Raw genomic sequence first — 21,849 nt, forward strand, 5'->3', positions numbered from 1 at the left:
TGTATTGATATTGTAATATCCCAGGAATGCAGGATCATACAACTTCTTTGTTTGTCTTGTCTTTATTGTACAAGATGCGATTGAACCACACAACTCCAATGTGCGTCACCCCTCTTTTTCCGGCAATACTCGGACGCCTTGCTTTCTATCATCAACGTCACTTCCCTATCTCTCTCCGGAAGTCCCGCCCCCTCAGCCAAAGTAATTGGCTAACACCCCGTAGCCAGCCGATAGAATATTATAAAAAAAACCAATTAGTCTGTAATTACACGTCAGTGCTGTCTCTTTCTGCGGCGCTGCCGGCTTCCCATCGGCTGCCGGAGCACATGTTCTGCTCCGGGACCCGAACCTTAGCCAGGGGGAGGCGGTGTGCGGCTAAACTGCCCGTCAGCAGCATCATTAGCGTGACAGTCAGTGTGGCTGCCCAACTGCATGCTGGGAGACCCATCTAGGGAATTTACGACACATGCGTTTTCAGCTGGCCTGAACAGGAACCAGCGACATGACATGAAGTGTACTTACAGTTCCCAGCAGATTGCTCAGGGCGATGTCAGAATAAGACGAGAGGAAGGCTGAGGAAGACGGGGACACTTTTAACACATTGTGCATGTGCATGCTGACAGGGGAAACGCATACAAACACACTAATGATCCAATACCAAAAACACCATGAAACCAGGGCTAGATTTACAATTAGGCAAACACAGGCAGTTGCATCGGCCCCCAAAATAGTTGATAAAGATTTAGATCAGGGGTGTCAAACGTACTGCCCGTGGGCCGGATCAGGCCCACAAACAGGTTTTACCCGGCCCGCGAGATGAGTTTGCTAAGTATAAAACTAAGATGACATTTTTGAATGAAAGAAACTGCTGTTTTAAATGTGTTCACTAAATGTCACAATAGCAATTATTTGTGTCCCCTGTCGCTAGGGGGGCGGAGCTATGTGCCCTGTTAAGATAGAGGTCTGGGGACACATTATCTAGACTAGGCGCACACATACTTGCCAACCTTGAGACCTCCGAATTCGGGAGATGGGGGGGCGGTGTTTAGTAGCGGGGGGTGTATATATTTTCAAGTATTTCTTATATATATATATATATATATATATATATATATATATATATATATATATATATATATATATATATATATATATATATATATATATAAATAATCCGTTCATGAATGAGTATATCCGTTCGGCCACCGTGTTCAATGGAGAAGTCTGATCTACAAAACTTGCAGGCAGCATACCCCTTCCCCTTCGAGCTTTCCTGAATGAACTGAAATTATTTTTTCCAATCATTTTGGAACTTGCAAGCATTCTTCTTCTTCTTACTCGTCGTCGTCATGTCTCTTCTTCGTTCTTCTGCTTCGTCTCTGTTATTTTTTTGGACATTACTACTTTCCGTAGTTTTGAAGCAATGCATGATGGGAATCCGGATGTTGTGTGTCAGTGTATTAACGTGCCGGCTGGAATAAACACACGCTGAGAAATAGCTCCGTGCCTGCCTACTTTATGGGTGATAGATAAACCTATGGATAACGGAGACATATATAATAGTCTTCTTTTCAGGTGAGAGATGACGCTAAAGGCAGTGCCTTTAAGGCACGCCCCCAATATTGTTGTCCGGGTGGAAATTGGGAGAAATTCGGGAGAATGGTTGCCCCGGGAGATTTTCGGGAGGGGCATTGGAATTCGGGAGTCTCCCGGGAAAATCGGGAGGGTTGGCAAGTATGAGCGCACATAAATATGGTGAAATAATTTGTATCCCCCTTCAACTTCATGTGTGATTAATTAAATAAGTCCAAATTCACAAGTTTTGGTGTAGATGATGCTACATATGTACAGAATAAACCACATGATGTTAGTACATCAGTTGAGGAAAATGGGTAAATAATAATAATATTAATTGATATTATTATTATTCATTCCATCATCTGATGAACACCAATGGGAGCATTTTAAAACTCTGCCAGACTCAACTCCACCTATTTCACTGATGAACATTATTACATCATTTATTCAGAAAGTAGAAATAACAACAAAGGAAGATAGAACACTATTAACTGCAACATGTAAGTGTAAAAAAACAAAACAAACAACATTATAATTTGTACATTTTCAGGTTGTGCTTGTTCTATTTAAAAAAAAAAAGAAAACAATCTGAAGTTGTCTTTAATTTGAAGTTATCATGCAATGATTTTACCAGTCAGGCCCACTTGGGAATAGATGTCATAACAATAATAATGGATGTGATAAGATAACTTAATGTGGCCCCTGAGCTAAAATGAGTTTGACACCCCTGATTTAGATTCAGAAAGACAATATGGTAAGTTACCATGTTGTTTTTGTTTTGTGGAGTGCCCCGATGACTAGATTTGCCTTGGGCCCCCAAACGACTAAATGAGCCCCTGCATAAAACACATGAAACCATACTACAAATTGAAAATGTCGTAATTATAGAAACGCAACAGAATCAAAAACAAATGTGTGTTCATTTGCATTTTTTATTTGCAGTATTTTCCCATTGCCTTTTTTTGTGTGTGTGTGTGTATGTTTTTGGTATGGAACATAAATGTGTTTGGAGCATTTATATACGTCGTTTTCCCTTGTCAGCAACCGAATGTGTGTCTGTGTGCGTGTTGTTACCACAAGCAATGGCCAACAGGTGAGTTTCCCAGCTGAAGGTGAAAAAGAGTCCTCCAACAGCCATGCATCCCAAAGCTCCATTGAAACCTGACAGGCCCCAGTAAAGAGACTGATGGCGCACAGCCACAGATAAACCTATACATACACACATACAAACACAGAAATACTATAGCTTGAGCTACTTAAGGTTTGTTTGCATGCACTAAAACACGTGCAAACTTGATAGCACACGCAAAGCTGATTTACTAAATGTGTGCACGTGTCTCTTTCGTGAGCAGAATAAGGAGCGCAACCCATTTAGTGTGTCTGTCTTCATGAATATGCGTAATGTTTGCTGATCATCAGAACGCCCGTAATACTGGGGACGAGAAGAAGCTGATATAATTATCATATAACTATATAATTACACACAGTTAGATTTAGTCAAGTCAAGTCAACTTTATTTATATAGCACATTTTCAACAACTTTTAAATTGAACCAAAGTGCTTTACAGGTTAAAAAAGCATAGAGCAAAAAACAAAACAAAAGAAACAAAAAACATAAACAATGAATGTGCTGAACAAGATAGTGCAAATGCAATACGGTAAAAGGGGTCGAATAAAAAGTAAAAATTTGCAGAATAAAAATAATAATAATGAAAGTGCGACAAAATTGAAAAATAAAACTAAAGCGAAGTGGTGGGAGGGGGGGACTAGAAATGGTGGCCTAGTGGGCGGACTCAGTTCAGGTCAAAGGCCAGCGAGAAGAGGTAGGTCTTAAGGAGGGTTTTGAAGACCCCCAGGCTCTGGGCTGACCTAATGTGGAGGGGAAGGCTGTTCCAGAGCTTAGGAGCGGCAACGGAAAAGGCTCTGTCCCCTCTGGTCTTTAGCCCGGATCTGGGGACCGCCAAAAGCTTTTGGTCAGCTGACCTTAAGGCTCTAGACGAGGTATGGTGATGCAGCAGCTCGGTCAGGTATTGTGGGGCCAGACCATTTAGGGATTTAAAAACAATTAAAAGTAATTTAAAATCAATGCGGTGACGGACAGGGAGCAAGAATAAAACTAAACTGCAAAGGCTATTTTGCATTTGTATTCAGCACATCTGAAAAGTATGTGCAAACTGACACAGTTGTACACAAGGCTGTGAGAAAAGAGGCGATTGCACAGCGCTGCGTCCTATGTGTGCTTGTCAACATATATGGACTGTCAAAAATACAAATATAATATTGTCTATTCAGCAATATAATTTTATAATGTGATAGCTGATGGATGATTTAGGCCTTGTTCACACTTCAGGTCATTTCTGATTTTTTTTGCTTATATCGGAACTATTTCGGAAATATTTCATGCCAAGGTGAACAGTACAATTACAAATTTTTTCCAATCCGACCCAGGCCTCTTTCGTATGTGGATATAAATCAGATGTGTACTCGATGCAACTGCAGTCAGAACGATCAGGTTGAATATTACATCAAAAAGCGATAAGTGTCATAATTATTCGCCAAAATAGACAGTTTTAAAAAATTTAATTGACAAAAAGCAGAAAACAGGCAAAAGTTCTATGTCTTAGGAACTCACGTCAATGTTCCATCACTGCTGTCACCAACTACTCGCCCAAACGTTGACATGTTTGCCTTCTTCCTTCTTGATCTTCTACGTGCAATAACGCGGTTCAGAAAATGTTGACTATGATTGCACGAAATCCTTGAAATTGCCACAAATGCGCCAGGACTGAGACCTAAAATTGGAGCCATGCGTATATACGTCTGTAAACACTGCAGCATGTGCGACATCATGTCTGCAGGCGCGTCAGTTTGTTTTCACCTTAGACATTGCAATATTTTTTGTAATAAAAATCAACTACATGTAAAGATCAGAATTGACAAAAAAATCTGAATTGGACATCCTACCCTGCAGTGTAAAAGTAGCCTTTAGGGGCTGATTAAAACAAATAAAATTAATGCAAATTTGTGTTTGCTTTTTTATATATATATTCTTTTTAAATGTTTTTTTCATATAGAAGATATATTAACATATCTCTTATCGTGAAATTAAGTTCTTGCAATATGCATTTTTTGCATATTTTTCATCACATCCGCAGTCAGTGCCGCAGCCTTTTCCCATGAGCGCACCTTCAGTTGGCAAAAAAAAAGAAAAAAGAAAAGCAGTTTCAATGAAGATGCGCCGCAGGACTGCTTCTAAAATGCCCATAAAAAGTGGTACATGTCTGCTGCATGTTTGAAAACATAGCAACACACGACAGGTAGAAGGATGATACCATGAATGTTCAGGAAACAATAAATTGTCTACCTGGTGAAAGTTTTGCTTTTTTTTTTTTAAACATTTGTTTGATCATTTTCAGAAACATACAATAGACAGGAGTTGTCAAAATACATCAAATACTGCCCCCCCCACCCCTCCCAACATTTAAAATAAAACAAAAATAATGACAATAATAATAATTATGAATAAATAAAATAATATATAAATAAAGTAAAAAGAAACCACAGACAGATATTCAAATAAAACCACAGACAACTGTGTTCCTAAATGGCCTTAAAGAGCTATAGCAACCAACAAGAGCAGAAAAGGCTCATCAACCACCCACATTTCAATTGTGTTTCAATCAGGGTTAATTTGGAGATCAGCTCCTCTGACATATTTCAGAAAGGCACCCCATAGTTCTTGAAACTTTGCAGAGCAACCATTCAATGACAGCCTGATCTTCTTTATGGATTTGTTAAGGCTAGATGACTGAGGTGCTACCCCAAATAGTCCACTTAAAGGGATTTGGTTCCATCCTTTCTCCAGTGACCACAGACAGTGTTAAAAATGTTCAGAGAGGGGCAGAGCCAAAATATATGTATTAAATTAGCTGGAGCCTGTTGACACCCATCTCATAAAACAGAGTGTAAGGTTTGCTTTTGATGACGATGTCCGTTATTTCATCTCTTTTCTGTTTTGTGTTGTATGCATTCCCTTGATTCCTGTCTAAAGAGGCTTCAGTAGGCAACTGATTGTAATCACGAATATGGGCGGTTCTTAAGCAGTTTGACTTTTTTAACTTTTATTTTGGATGCATTCTGTTATATCCTGTGTTGCCTTTTTAGATTTGATTATGCTGCGGACATGTTTAAAGACCTCTGCCTCTGCATCCTTTGGGGTCTCGCCCTGACAGACCATGACATCTTTGGCCCCATGTTGGGATATTGTGCAGTCGTAGTAAAAAAAAAAAGCACAGAGTCAGTCACCAACATGGGATTCTTCGTTTGGGCACTTGATTCCACGGACTGATGCACAGGCAAACCGACTTCTAAAACCGTGACCAAATTTATTTCTCACATTCTTCCTCAAAAAATGAATGACATGAGAAGTGGGGCATATGACAACCAAGTTACCGCTGTATTGGGACTATTAGGAAACCATGGAGCCTGCTGGCCAGTTTCAGTGAGCAAACTGTTTGGGCCACATTTGGTAAATTGCTAATAACAATAATAATAATAATAATAATAATGATGATAATAATAATAATAGTTCATGATAAATTAGCAAACAAAATTGTGTTCTTATCTGTACTGTAAAGTTCAAATTTGAATGACAATAAAGGAAGTCTAAGTCTAAGTCTAAGTCAACATTCACAGAAGGATGGTGGTAAGCTACATTTGTAGCCCCAGCTGCCCAGGTTCGAGTGACGGAAGCGCGGCTGCCAATTTGTGCCTTTGGCCCCTCCAACCCCAACCAAACATTTATTTACATTCATAAATAAAGTTTGATTTGAAGCGGTGTGAGTGGCACTGGGAGCAAGGTGGCTGGAACCCTTACGTTGGTGGCACAGCCACTCTACCATCTGAGCCACGCCATCCCCAAGAGTGTTTTTGGCTGTTTACAGTATTTAACAGTATCTACTTATCAATCCATCCATCCATCCATCTATTGCACTATTCGAGACACTATTACTGCGAGCCAAAAGCTGTGCAGTGGGACCCATTGCATTCGTTTACCAAAGAGACGCACACTTCCTGTGCTTTTTTATTGCAAAATACTGCAAAATAATACACCACCGGCGTCAAAAAAATTGCAAGTTCCAGCCCTTTAACGAAACGGTTAGAAACACAAATTAATTCAGGAATTCTGCTCGTAGTTTTGCTTAATACTGGAACAGATTAATTGGATTTAGTGTAAATTATTTTTTATGGTTTTCGTACAATTCGGTCTTATTTTGACCTTTGGAAATGACTAAGAGGCCACAGTTTGATTAAAGTTGTCTCATTATTTTCGTCATCATGTTGTACTTCTAAAGCTTGTTAAGATGGAAGTAAGCAGGTCGTTGTCTGTCCTGTGCACTGTTGATACACATGCATCACAGCGAGGCCTCAAAAGCTCCTTTGACCTTTGAACTGCAGCTGTAACAAGATTGAAAATGGAGGGCAAAAACTATTTTCTCCCCGAGATGCACTACGGAGAAACATTTTTCAGTCTGTTGGACATTTGGCTGAACCAGGCCAATGCCTACAGCATCTTTGCTCTGATCCTCTTTCTTGTCAGTCTGCTCCCCCTACCTCGCCGCTTTGTGCCCTTCTCTGCTTTCTTTATCACCTCCTGCCCTCCCCCAGAGGATCATTAAAGACTAATGAGAAACTAGGACTGATGCTCGAGAGATGCTTTCTTATTTGTAACGTTTGTTACGCCTCTTAAAATGAAATGTAATGCAGACCAGAATTTGTTTTCGCTGAATGCACGCAGCAATTTGTTGACATGACTTTAAAGTCCACCCTGCACAGTCTCTTTGCTTTGCAGCACCATGACAGTGTGTGTATGTGTGTTGTGTGCGTGAGCAAACTCTTACATGACTCACAGCTGCAAATACACAACAATGATTGGTCTGAAAAATGTCCTTCATATTTTACTCCTTAATAATGTATAGACGTGCAGGGAGACACATTAAAAACCAAAACACAGTCGGCCGCATGACTTTTATGGTCACCTCAGCTAATTGCTTGGAGTTTTCTGAGCCGCCCGTGGGCTGCAGTCGTTTCTTCCCCGTTTTACAGTTCAGAATTGTTATACACTATATATATATTGCCAAAAGTATTTGGCCACTTGCCATGACTCACATATGAACTGTTCCCACAAGGTTGGGAGCATGGAATTGTCCAAAATGTTTTGGTATCCTGTAGCATTCAAAGTTCCTTTCACCGGAACTAAGGGGCCAAGCCCAACTCCTGAAAAACAACCCCACACCATAATTCCTCCTCCACCAAATTTCACACTCGGCACAATGCAGTCCGAAATGTACCGTTCTCCTGGCAACCTCCAAACCCAGGCTCATCCATCAGATTGCCAGCGTGATTCATCACTCCACTGCTCAAGAGTCCAGTGCTTTACACCACTGCATCCGACACTTTGCATTGGACTTGGTGATGTATGGCTTAGATGCAGCTGCTCGGCCATGGAAACCCATTCCATGAAGCTCTCTGCGTACTGTACGTGGGCTAATTGGAAGGTCACATGAAGTTTGGCGCTCTGCAGCAACTGACTCTGCAGAAAGTTGCGACCTCTTTGCACTTAGCGCTTCAGCATCCGCTGACCCCACTATGTCAGTTTACATGGCCTACCACTTAGTGGCTGAGTTGCTGTTGTTGCCAAACTCTTCCATTTTCTTATAGTAAAGCCAACTTTGGAATATTTAGGAGTGAGGACATTTCACGACTGGATTTGTTGCACAGGAAGAGACATCATTGAGACTTTGATTTGAGCTGCTTACAAAGCAAGCACCCATTCACTGAAGTGTTTTGATTAAGAGCTCTGTCACAGAACCTGTTAAGTTTGTAAGTCGAGGTACTCTATTGAATGTTTGGCCCCCAAGCGGAAACTGAAAGTGCCTCAATGTCACGTGGTTGCAACCCAGCAACTTACTTCACAGCAGATTGATACCAACGTTTGCATACAAACCTCTACTGATAGGCCAAGTGAAAACACCCTTACTTGTGTTGACTTGACTTTAGAAGCTAAAACTCACCGGCCAACGTTCCAACTGCTGAGCCGAGCAGAGCGTGGACGGCCTGCAGAGGGGAGTAAAGGCAGAGCGCCCCCAGGATGAGCAGCGAGGGCCCCAGGGCGCCACAGGCGAAGATCTGGCCCACACCCAGAGGGATGCCTCGCAACACCTGCGCAGGAGAGAGGGCACTGGAATATTCACACACAGCTCGATTTCCCAACGGCAGCCTGCCTCAGTGTGTGAGCGGTGCACAGTTGCCATGGTGACGGCTCTTGGCTCACGTGACTGCCTTAGGTACAGTCAGATTTAATACGCCACTGTTGCACAGGCATCCTGGGCAGAGTGCGAGATGAAGACATCAAATATAAATAGCATTCACGTCATCGCCGCCTCTGGTGGGAGGAGTGCAGCGGCAGAGGCCTAAGAGGACATGAAAGTAGGAGATGGAGAGGAGAGGAGAGGTGGCGGGGGATGCTGGGAACAGATCTTATCTTAGGAAGAATATACAGTAAGAGGACATTAGGAATATACAGTAAGAGGACATGCTTACACAGTGATGAAGGGATGGAGAAGGATGGGGCAAGAGGCTGTCGATTAACATTGAACTGCAGTGACACACATGAGGTGGGACATGAAAATTTTTTTAGATTGCTTCAAATCTTACTGAAGGGAATTCTGGGAAGTGACAGAAAGAAATGCTAAAGAAAAAAGAAACAGACGGGAAGAACAAAGACTGTGAAGGACCAGCCTGTCGATCTGCCATGGACTCTATTTAGGACAGTGTGTGTGTGTGTGTGTGTGTGCGTGTGCGTGTGCGTGTGTGTGTGTGCGTGCGTGCGTGAGTCTTCAATAACTTATTCTTAAGCTGTTCGACACAATAAGCACTTTATCTCGTAAAAAAACCCACTGATGAGTTTCTATTATTAAAGTCGTTGTTAATTAAAGTGACAAATGGCGCTCCATCAGTTGCTAAGCAACAGATGAGTCACAGCAGACTGGGCTTCATGCATGTTGTTATAGCAGCTGTGGAGTGAAATTTCTTGTGGGGGGAAAAAAGGACATCATAATGACATTCTGACAACAAAATGCGTCAGATAATAGTTCTTGTTACCTCCGATGCGCTGAGCTCTGTGATGTTGGGCGGCGGCGGTGAGTCTGGCGGTATAGCAAGGTGGCGCGGGAAGTAGGGGTTATCAGGGCCGATGCACAGGAAGTAGAGTGTGATGACGGCGTTGAAGGGAAAGACACTAACTGGCAGGTCCCAGCGGTCCAACACAGACGAGAAGCCACTGAAGAGGAAGACACTAACGGGCAGGTGTGCGATGAAAGGATTTCTCAACAAGCACAATGGAAATGTTTTATTTCCATACAAGGTTCGATTGAATCTTTACAGTTTCACAATTCCAAAAAAGGAGTAGGAAGACGCAGAGATTTTTGAATCCTCCCTCCTCTTCGTGTCACAACAATTACTAATGCAGTTGTACCTCAACGTACGAGTATTTGTCTGTTGGCTTTTTTGTTATGCTTTAAAGGGGAACTTCACTTTTTTGTCATTCACAATCTCTATCCCTATATCTTTTTTAATGCATTCTAACACGTAAATAAACGCTAGCAAGGGTCAGCTAACAATGGATCCAATGGGAGTCGCTATATTACGCCTATAAAGCACTTTTAAAACATCCAAAAACCTCCATCAAGGTTTTATATACACACTGTAAGTATATATGTAATGTATTATTAGGAACATTAAAGGGGAACTGCACTTTTTTTCTGGAGTTTGCCCATCATTCACAATCATTATGAGAGACATGCCGATGGATGTTATTTAATTTTTTTGGCATTTTAAATATTCAATAAATGCGATCAAAAGTCTGTTTACAATGGAGCCTACGGGAGCCGCTCTAGTCTGCCTATAAAGCCCTTAAAAAAACATGCAAACGCCTCCTTTGAGGTTTTATATACATGATGTAAATATATATGTTAGAATAATTGTTTCTAAATTATCACAAAAACTTTGTATTACATTGAGTTCCTGACAAGAAGACAAAAGCTGTCTTTGAAACCTACCAAGATTAAGGCTCGTAAAACTCCACTGTGTAGGGGGGGGGGGGGGGGGGGGGGGGGGGCAAGATGAAGGTGTTCGTGTGTTCTTTCATGTCCAAGGACTTCAGAGCGGAGAGATGACAGGATCTGCCCAATTTCCAGACGACCTCTTTTTGAAGTATTTTATGGAACTCTTTTTTAACTATTTTACGAACTCTTTTTGAACTGACCTTTCCTGTGAATTGTTTACGACCTTTTCTTTGAACTTTTTGCGACCTTTGTTCTTTGGAACAAATGGTGGCCATGTGGTCGGGGAGGTTCCAAAATAAAAGAAGGAGGCATGCAATCTTTTGGCAGAGCGTGCTGGAGACTGTACAAGAGTACAGTGTGTCCAGGCGTGTCTCCTCAATTGAGTCCAAATTGAATTCGGTCTCTGTTTAATTCTTTGCCTCTTGTCTTGTTTAATAGATGTCATCAGTGTTTGAACCTGACAATATATGTAATGTAGTAATGGGCACATGTATAATAACATTTCACATTTCCGTATTTTGATCATTTTAAACATACACGGCGCATTCATTTTAAAAACACATCACGTTTGTTTTTTTTCAGTGGTGAGACCAAGTCATTGTTTTGCAAGTCATAAGTAAGTCTCAAGTCTTTGCCCTCAAGTATCGAGTCAAGTCCCGAGTCAAGACAGGCAAGTCCCGATTCAAGTCCAAAGTCAAGACTGGAAAGTCTCAAGTCAAGTCCCATGTCCTGCATTTTGAGTTTTGAGTCCTTTCAAGTCCTTTTAACCACAGACTAATATATTTACACAGATTGTGTATGCTTTTAAAACGCTGTATTTATTTATTAAAACAAGTGCATTTGAAATTGCAGGAAAAAAATAGGTTACAGTTGCTGCTGTAACAGATTGCAGCACTAGTCATGTATTTTAAAACTTTTTTCAGGTTGAAGGGATAGTTCGGGATTTGTGAAGTGGGGTTGTATGAGGGACTACACAGAAAATGGCGAACAACCCATTCACAATAGAGAGAAGCAGACAGGCTACCAGCACACGACTTAGGCTTTACATTGCTGTGGACGGGGTCAGCAGCTAAACATATTTAAGCCACCTCAAAGAGGCAAACTTAATAAAATCAATGTCAATTTAAGTGTAAGCCATACAAATAATATTTTCATTGCTTTATCTTGCTGTCAAGACAGCCAATTCTGTAAAGAAACGTAAGTTATAACGCTTGTTAATTCACCGTCTGCAGCCCTGCAACTCACGTGTGTTGTGAGGTAAACAACCAGCAGTATGTCGGAAAGCTAGCTAAAACGGTACACATATTCTTAATATAGTGTACATTTTAACTGACCTTTATTTTACTATTTTTGTCTTTTTGTAGGTGGCTAAAATACGCGGTGCTGCTGACCGCCGTCTAACGTTACGTTACTGTGTGTGATACACTGACTAACGTAACATTATGTATAGGTACCTCATGCAACCCTGCTTCAAAAAAATCACTTAACAAAAAGTATGAATAAGGTAGTGAACTGCAGTGGATGCAACAGATTGCCGTGGACGCAATAACGTTAGCAGTGAGTTTGCAGCCTCACTGATTTAACTACACAGCAAATAAAAGTTACGTTACTTAGCCAATAAACGTTAGCTTACATTCAAAACTTACCGTTGTTTGTGCAACTTCAAATGTCAAACGAAGTTGGAAGTTGTTGCGTCTCCGTCTGTAATCTTCGAACCGCATGTTTTGCACACTGCATTTAGTTTTTTGTTGACCACCTCGTAGTTTTTATACCCGAACGAAACTCTCTTTGGTATCATTTTTTTCTCACTGGCGCTTTGACAGCTCTTCTTCGTTGGTTGTCCTGCAATTTGATTGGATGAATGCTTTCGGATGAAAACAACGTGGATCTAATTTGATTGGATGTTGTACCAACAGCACACACGCTGACAGACACACACGTACACAATGAAAGATACAGAGCGCTCCTGAATAACTTTTTAATCTTTGGGTTTTGGGGAAAGGAGCAAGTCTTGTCAAGTCAAAAGGCTCAAGTCCAAGTGAAGTCACAAGTCATTGATGTTAAAGTCTAAGTCGAGTTGCAAGTCTCTTTACATTTTGTCCAGTCGAGTCATCAAATTCATGACTCGAGTCTGACTTGAGTCCAAGTCATGTGACTCGAGTCCACACCTCTGCTTTTTTTTCTTCATCACTAATTACTGCTCACTGCACTTCAGCCAACAAACATAATAAAACATCACTTACTGTACAATGTCTGCTGTCATTAGAATGCCGACTGCTAGGATGTTCATATATTTCCATTTAGATGAAAAATGTCTCATAATCCTAGCGAAGAAATGGGATGGGGTTGTTGTTCTCTTTGTGTCGTTTTCGCCATCTCCGGGTGCTAAATGGCTGTCAAACTTGTCAGAATACGCCCTCAGACTTATTTTGTCCAGGTGAGATGCATGATTTATGATCTACAAAAAACTTCCAGGAAGCAAGGAAACACCTCACCAGTTGATCATGTTGAAATTGTATACAAGCTTGTGATCATAGCCCCGCTATAAATAGTTTGTCTGCGTTAGGGCTTATAATAACAATATTGCTAATGTTTGGTTAATATACAAATTACAAATTGTAAATGGAGTATTGTTGGCGGGTTTTAGATGGTTATATATTGGATTTTTTTGGCGGAATAGAGGAACTCCCCTTAGCGGATTTTTGTTTGGTTACAAGTTAAAATGCATAAATGATAATAAATGATAAATGGGTTATACTTGTATAGCGCTTTTCTACCTTCAAGGTACTCAAAGTGCTTTGACAGTATTTCCACATTCACCCATTCACACACACATTCACACACTGATGGCGGGAGCTGCCATGCAAGGCGCTAACCAGCAGCCATCAGGAGCAAGGGTGAAGTGTCTTGCCCAAGGACACAACGGACGTGACTAGGATGGTAGAAGGTGGGGATTGAACCCCAGTAACCAGCAACCCTCCGATTGCTGGCCCGGCCACTCTACCAACTTCGCCACGCCGCCCCATAAAAAAAAGAAAAAGTCAATTCATTCTCATGTCATTGGTAATCAGAAAGGTTAACCAACGAGCGAGATTTCTCTACAGAATCTCCTCTCTGGTCAACAAAAGCACCTTGAGGATTCTGGCGGGAACTCTCGTTCAACCCTTTTTCGATTACGCATGCACCTCCTGGTACCCTAGCACCTCCAAAACCCTCAAATCTAAACTCCAAACATCTCAGAACAAGCTAGTCAGGTTACTTCTAGACCTCCACCCCAGATCACACCTCACTCCTACCCACTTCTCTAAAGTGGGCTGGCTCAAGGTGGAGGACAGAGTTAAACAACTTGCACAGAGCCTAGTCTATAAAATCCGCTACGCCTCCCTGATACCGAAGTACATGTCAAACTACTTCCTTAACGTAAATGACCGCCATAACCACAACACCAGGGGGAGCTCCACTAACCACGTTAAACCCAGATTCCGAACTAACAAAGGTCTTAACTCATTCTCTTTCTATGCCACATCAATGTGGAATGCGCTCCCAACAGGTATAAAAGAAAGGGCATCTCTATCCTCCTTCAAAACCGCAATAAAAGTTCACCTCCAGGCAGCTACAACCCTAAACTAACACCCTCCCCGGATTGCTAATAATCAAATGTAAACAATCAAATGCAGATACTTTTTCTTATGCCTTCTGATCTCTCTCTGTCTCTCTCTCTCTATCTCTCTCTCTCTCTCTCTCTCTCTCTCTCTCTCTCTCTCTCTCTCTCTCTCTCTCTCTCTCTCTCTGTCCACTACTTGCTGTCCATATCCTACTCCCCCCCCCCCTCCCCTCCACACCCCTGATTGTAAATCATGTAAATAATTCAATGTGATTATCTTGTGTGATGTGATGACTGTATTATGATGACAGTATATATGATAGTATATATCTGTATCATGAATCAATTTAAGTGGACCCCGACTTAAACAAGTTGAAAAACTTATTCGGGTGTTACCATTTAGTGGTCAATTGTACGGAATATGTACTTCACTGTGCAACCTACTAATAAAAGTCTCAATCAATCAAAACAAAAGTCTTTCGTAATGATTGTGAACAATAGGCAAAATTCCCCCAAAAAGTGTAGTTCTCCTTTAGTAATAACATGTCATATTTACGTATTTTGGTCAATTTAAGCATACAGCGGCGTATTAATTTCACAGACGCATCACAATGTTCGCTTTTCACTTCAACATCAACACTAATATTCATGTCAAACTTTATGAGAGCCAACAACGACTACTTTGGGACAAACGATGATCCAGAACTTTACATTTTTAACCTGAATGTGAGTTTTGGAATCTGAGTGATAAACAAATTAAGCTTTAGTGAAACACGAAGCATCGTGTAGCAGTCTTGCCAACTGCTGAACAAGATATACAAACTACGAACATAAAACAATCACTTACTTTCAATGTCTGCTCTCACTGGAATGCCGACTGACGGGATTAAGATTAAAGATTAAAGTACCAATGATTGTCACACACACACTTAGATGTGGTGAAATTTGTCCTCTGCATTTGTCCCATCCCCTTGGGGAGCAGTGGGCAGCAGCGGCGCCGCGCCCGGGAATCATTTTGGTGATTTAACCCCCAACTCCAACCCTTTGTTGCTGAGTGTGTTCATTCATTCCCGTTTAGATGAAGAATTAATCATAATCCACCAGGAGGTAAAAAAAAAAAGAAAAGGTGGCTGCAAACTAGCGTTTCTATATCTTTCTTAGTTAGCCCTCAACTGTGTCCTGTAGGCAAGACAATTGAAAGGCAAGTACGTCTTAAATACATTTCAAGTAATTTCAATGGGGGATGTTGATTTAAGATATGGGTATTTTGAGTGAAGAGCTCAGTCATGGAAGCAATTAAGCAATTGCCTGCTGCTAATTATCACCTGAGGGTTTTAAAAGCCAATGTCACGTCTTAGTCAGTCAATCAATCAATCAATCAATGTTTACTTATATAGCCCTAAATCACGAGTGTCTCAAAGGGCTGCACAAGCCACAACGACAGTCGGTGTCGGTGTGGGATCATTGTATGTCAGAGTTACGAACATATTGTATATTGTATATTGTATGGTATTGTTTAGATTTTTTTTGTATTAATTATTGCTGTGAGTTCTCATTTGGGCTCATTTTTTCTAACACAGCTTTCCCTGGGTTTTTCTGTGCAATTCCCCGCTGTACTCTATTTGGACTTGTATTTTTTTGATGCACAGCTTCCTTCTGCTTTTTAATGCATGTCCCTGCTGAACACTATTTGTGTTTTTGTACATTTGGACATTAAATACCCGTTTACCTGCACACTGCCTGCTGTCTCCTGCATTTTGCGCTCACAAGTACGGCTATGACGCGCAAACTTAAAAGCAATTTACAGTAGAACACACTAAAGTGTCAGGAGCTCGCATGGCTGCAGTTGTAGTGACTCCAAGATGCAGGACCCAGGAGAACGGTGATCAGGTAAGAGGATTTTAATATAATTAAACAGAGAAGGACGCAGTCGTGCATGTAAGGTTCTCAAACATAAATCAATCCTCGAGCACTGAGGAGCACGCGAGGCAGGCATAAAATAGAAGCCTGCTGATTAGCACCAGGTGTGGCCCGGATGCCAATCAACTGCAGGTGAGGGGAAAACAGCGCTCAGCGGAGAAATGCAGAAAATGGAAATCCAAAATAAGAGCACTGATAAGGAAATAAACACAAAACAAGGAAGCACAAACAGAAATGAAGTGACAGATCGTCACATAAAGGCTACTATACTGGGTGAAACAAGTTGCTATATGGGCCTTATTTCATGTTCGGATGAGTCCAATATAGTAAAAAATAAAAAAATAAAAGAATGGAAACATTTATTATTCAAAAATATTTGATTTGGTTAATTTCCAAATGAATATACACACAAATGTATAGTTTGCACACATTTTGTGTTGACTTACTGAGCATTAAGGTTCAGCATTTTTTTTTTTCATTACACCTTGTAAGCAATATATGTTTGTGCTGTTTCTTAAAAGGGCTCTTATTTCTCTGATTTATAGTATATATATATACACAATAAAGTAAAGAGACTTAACACCATTAAATTAATACCAGTTTGACTGACAGGTGTGCCTCCAGTAATGTTGTGTCTCACCTGCTAGCAGAGCCCAAGCAAACGGGCAGCAGGAGCCACCAGTACCAATCTCCGCCAGCGTTAAACACTCCCATTAGCAGAGACACCAGCATGCCGTTATAACCATGCATGCCTCCCCATACCTCTGCACTGTGCACAGAAAAGGACACTTAATGACAAAACCTGTGCATGTGTGTTGGTGGCTATGGCTACATGTGGCTAAAGACAACCTGTCCTGTCCCAAGATGACCGCCGTCAGCGTGGAGGTCATCACGCCCACAGTACCCAGCAGGCCTTTCCAGGGTGAGGCCCAGTATAACGCGGCTAGCATTAGAGTGCCACTCAGCGGGTTGTTGGCTATAGTCACTCGGGAGACCCCTCTGCAGGCCCACACAGCCAGCTGCAGAATGAACCACTTGTCTGGGGAAAAACGTGGCACACACGCAAATGCACTTGAATTTCTATGACATGCATTTCAAGAAACATATTTCAAGACTCGTATTTTCATGAGGAGCAGGAGTAGTATCACTATTAGTATCACTGGTGTGATTAGTGTGTATATTTTTCAGTTCTCTCCAATATCTGTATTTTTTACATTTTATGTTGTTCCATGGGCAGCACAGTGACACAGGGGTTAGTGCATGTGCCTCACAATACGAAGGTCCTGAGTAGTCCTGAGTTCAATCCCGGGCTCGGGATCTTTCTGTGTGGAGTTTGCATGTTCTCCTTGTGACTGCATGGGTTCACTCCGGGTACTCCGGCTTCCTCCCACCTCCAAAGACATACACCTGGGGATAGGTTGATTGGCAACACTAAATTGGCCCTAGTGTGTGAATGTGAGTGTGAATGTTGTCTGTCTATCTGTGTTGGCCCTGTGATGAGGTGGTGACTTGTCCTGGGTGTGCCCCGCCTTCCGCCCGAATGCAGCTGAGATAGGCTCCAGCCCCCCCCCCCCCCCCCCCCACCGCGACCCCAAAAGGGACAAGAGGTAGAAAATGGATGGATGGATGTTGTTCCATTGATATTGTTCTATTTTTCGCAAACAAAAACATCATTGAACACAGTATAGCTTTGGGGGTTGTTATTGTTACATAGTCGTACATTGTGGTATTGATAAAGTTGTACCTCGGTTTTGGAACGCCCCACTTTTTGTACGATTCTTTTTTCGACAGAAATTGGCCGTCCAGGTTAACATTGCGTGTAAACAACTAATTAGTCCTTAATTAGGTGACTAAGTTTAAGATAGTCTGTGCTTTGTTACGTCTTCGTCGCGTGGCTGCGATTGTCGTGTTCCCTCCAACGCAGGAAACAAGCAGGAGTGGCGTGCAGGTGGGATCAGGGTTTTAATCAGGGGCGCCGCTAGGGATTTTGGGCCCCATGAAAAGAATCTTTACAGGGCCCCCTGTATTATAATCTCTGGGCCCCCCTCCATCATGGGCCCCTAGAATCCGTCTCCTTTACCCCCCCCCTTTTCGGCGCCCCTGGTTTTAATATCTAAACGCAGGGCAAAAATACAAAACAAAACTCAGACACTAAGCGTGGAGCGGCAAAACAAATAGTCACCAAGGGTGAACAGCGAGTAAGAGTAGCGTGTAGAAAAATATACTTGAGCTAGGAGAAACGTAATTGTTGCGTATAGCAAACATTGACCCAGCAACTAGTGCTGGGTGACAGAAAACTATAAAGGGGAGTGATCAACCAAAACACCTGGTGGGAACACTAATTGCTAAACAAAGACAGGTGAGGAGAATCAGTGCCCATGGAAACCAACAGTAAACAGGGAAAGAGGGTGCACCCAGGAAACAGATTAAAACAGGAAAACTACCAAACATAAATCATGCCATGACCCGGGTAACGGATCATGACATGCTTTTCTTATTGGAATTTTTTGTAAAATAAGCCACCATGGGGCCAACAAAGTTTCAAGTGCCAATATTTGTTAAAAAAAAAAAAAGGTGAGAAACATTCAATTCCAGAAATGCTCAAATTTCTCAATAAACTTTAGTTCTAAGCCAAAAATAAATCATGTAATGTATTTTTTAAAAAAATCTTTTAAAGGCCTGATCAGATAATGTCACAGGTTTATATTAATAAAAATAACCAAAATATCAATAGGCCTTCAAAGAGCTATAGGGCTAAAATACAATTATATAAAACATTACTTGTTTGGCATTTTTGTTTAGGGCTGATGATGAATGAGAAATTTGAGTAAAGAAATTAATAAAAATAGATCCCAAATGTTTTGATCTTTGAATAGTTAAATACTTTTATGTCCTTCATTGGGATATTGCCTAATAACGATCTTACACTTTTGGAAAAATGTAACGTTATTTTTAAATTTATTTTAAAAACCCTCTCAGGAAAAATCATGTTTAATGGAGTATTGCAACAAATATTATGACCAAGAATACAAAAAATCCGCCTTAATTTGTCTACTGAGGGTTAATGTGTCTTTTATATGTACTTCACTTTGTTTTCTGCATCTAATTGTTCTCTATAAAATATTTTTGTGGGTCTGTAAATGTTTACTTGAACGTTTATTATTTCTCGACCAACGACATGACGGCAGTGACTTTGGCTGGAGCTAGATTCCAACCCTCAAGTTTCTGGCTGGACGCTCTACCATCTGAGCCACGCCGCCCCACAGATGTTATTGTATATTGTTAAGTTGTGTGTTTGTTGACAACATTTTTTTGTTGGTTTGACTCAAATCTTTTCATAATCTATTCTGACCAAACAATTTAAGGCAAAAACCACAATTATCTCGAAAAATATAATGTCAAAAGTTGTCGACAGTATTTCCGCTTGATTTACTTTGTATGACATTGATAAGAACATTTTCAGTCTTGCCCACCGCTCATTTAAAAAAAGTTAAAAAGTTAAAGTACCAATGACTGTCACACACACACTAGGTGTGGTGAAATTAACCTCTGCATTTGACCCATCCCCTTGTTCACTCCCTGGGAGGTGAGGAGAGCAGTGAGCAGCAGCCACAAGACATCAATGGTCAGTTATTGATTTAGATGCACAAGGATGCACCAGCATAGAACATGTAATGATAGCTAGTGCAGGTGAGTCTAAAGTAATTCAGCACAGTATACTTTTCCTACCTTGCGTGTACTTATCCAGGTACACCATGTCACCAGTTACCATCATGACACCGTTCATTACGCGACGAGCGGTGCTCGCTGGCTTCCCGCTGGCATCCTGCGCCTCGGTTTTGGTGTCCATCCACATGGCTCCAGCCCTCGTCCTAAAAGTGCTCCAATAACACTTTGAAAGGATGTTTCCGCTGCTCCCGTTGCTTCTTTCAGCCTCTTTCGGAGGAAACCTCCCCTTTCCCAGTCGCAGGGGTTGACTCATAAACCAGTTGGCCGCGTAAAGTATTCACTCCACGTTGACATTGCCAGAAAGGAGCAAGGTTCAAACCCATGAGGAGGAAAATGAGGCTCTGCGTGTCCCAATCAGCTGTCTTCACACATTGTTGACTTAGGCTACTCATCCACCTTCTTTATGGTGGCATCGGCACCAATGTTTGTCTTCTCTCTTCTTTTGCAAAGCCATTAGTGGGCAATGTGTTATCACAAGTTGATTCAAAAGGTGTAATATTTAAGCTTTTCCTGCTGCTGCTGTTGAATCATTCTGGATGCCTCAAAAACACACACACGCACGCACACACTCACACACACACACACACACACACACACACACACACACGCACGCACACACTCACACACACACACACAAACACACACACACACACACACACACACACACACACACACACACACACACACCCGCACACCCTCTAAGGCTGCTAATAAGTGAGAGAATCTCTATCCATCTATCCGTCTTTTGCTTAACTGAAGCAGCCTAAGCAGAAAGAGGCCAGGCTTCCCTCTGAGGCGTTCCCAGGCCAGCTGGGAGACAAAGTCCCCCCAACGTCCACAATACTAAACACACATCTACAGTACTAAATATATCCCGTGGTGTACCCCAGGGATCAATACAGCGACCAAAATTGTTAAATCTTTATATACTGTATATGACATTGGTAAAGTTGCATAAAACTTAAAAAAAAGTTAGTATTTTTCACGGACGATACAACAGCGTTTTGTTCAGGAGAGAACACACAAAAGCTAATACAAATAATAACAGAAGAAATTAACAAATTAAAAAGATGGTTTGACAAAAACAGGCCATCCTTAAACCTCAGTAAAACTGAAATAATGCTATTCGGTAACAGTAGAAGGGAAAGTCAGCACCCATGGCAACAAAGAAAACAAACAAGTGTGCTGAAACAGAACTAAACAACTAAGGAAATATCAAACTAAACATGACCCGGGCAACGGATCATGACAAAATGAACTCAATTATTACATTTTATTCAAATTATTGAAGGTTAATGTATCCCAAACAGTCCTCTAAATTTAACTCCATACAAACATGCTGTCCTAACACTAACACCTTATTGAGAGCTCACCTGCCTGACTCCACCCTTGTTTTCACCTGGTTTTGTGGCAGGTTGTTACCAGCCGGTTTGGTGTGAAATCGACAAAAGATGGCCCCTTAAGCGCTTGCAGACGTGGTCCCGAAAAAACTGCACAAGCAGTGAACACGTAGCCAAGTCCCGGATACACGTTGAAAACAAACAGGTGAAGCCCAAAGGTCCCACGTCTCTTTAGTCTGACAAGGATACACTGGTCGCTAAACACAATTTCCATATTGCTCAGGACTGTTCATCCTCTTAGTTTCCAGTGCAGACAAAGTGAAAGTGCTACATAAAAGCAAAAAAGTATCCAAAAACCTCAATGATTTTGGATTACTAACAAAAATCAATGTTAGTCCTCGTTTTAAACGCGCCACAGAGCGATACATGGGACTCCAGAATGGCGAAGCACTGCGAAACACCACAGCAAGCATGTCACTGCCGCTCAAAAATTACGTCGAATGCTTGGCGCAAAATGAGAACAAAGAGATTAAAACTTGACGAACATTCCCAA

General features: G+C 41.4%; 1 protein-coding gene across 1 annotated transcript; it reads right to left on the bottom strand.

Annotated features, from left to right (window-relative positions):
- si:dkey-183c6.7 (urea transporter 1) lies at positions 1–20,378 on the bottom strand. The gene is made up of 8 exons (XM_062065173.1): positions 19,957–20,378; positions 17,077–17,266; positions 16,868–16,996; positions 9,742–9,934; positions 8,652–8,799; positions 2,653–2,787; positions 523–572; positions 1–448 (listed from the first exon to the last, which is right to left on the bottom strand). Exons 1-8 carry the CDS (start codon positions 20,207–20,209, stop codon positions 266–268), a joined length of 1,281 nt encoding a protein of 426 aa, XP_061921157.1. The 5' UTR covers positions 20,210–20,378; the 3' UTR covers positions 1–265.
- Between the last annotated feature and the right edge of the window lie 1,471 nt (positions 20,379–21,849).

The sequence above is a fragment of the Entelurus aequoreus genome, linkage group LG12 (assembly GCF_033978785.1).
Source record: "Entelurus aequoreus isolate RoL-2023_Sb linkage group LG12, RoL_Eaeq_v1.1, whole genome shotgun sequence".
Lineage (NCBI taxonomy): Eukaryota > Metazoa > Chordata > Actinopteri > Syngnathiformes > Syngnathidae > Entelurus > Entelurus aequoreus.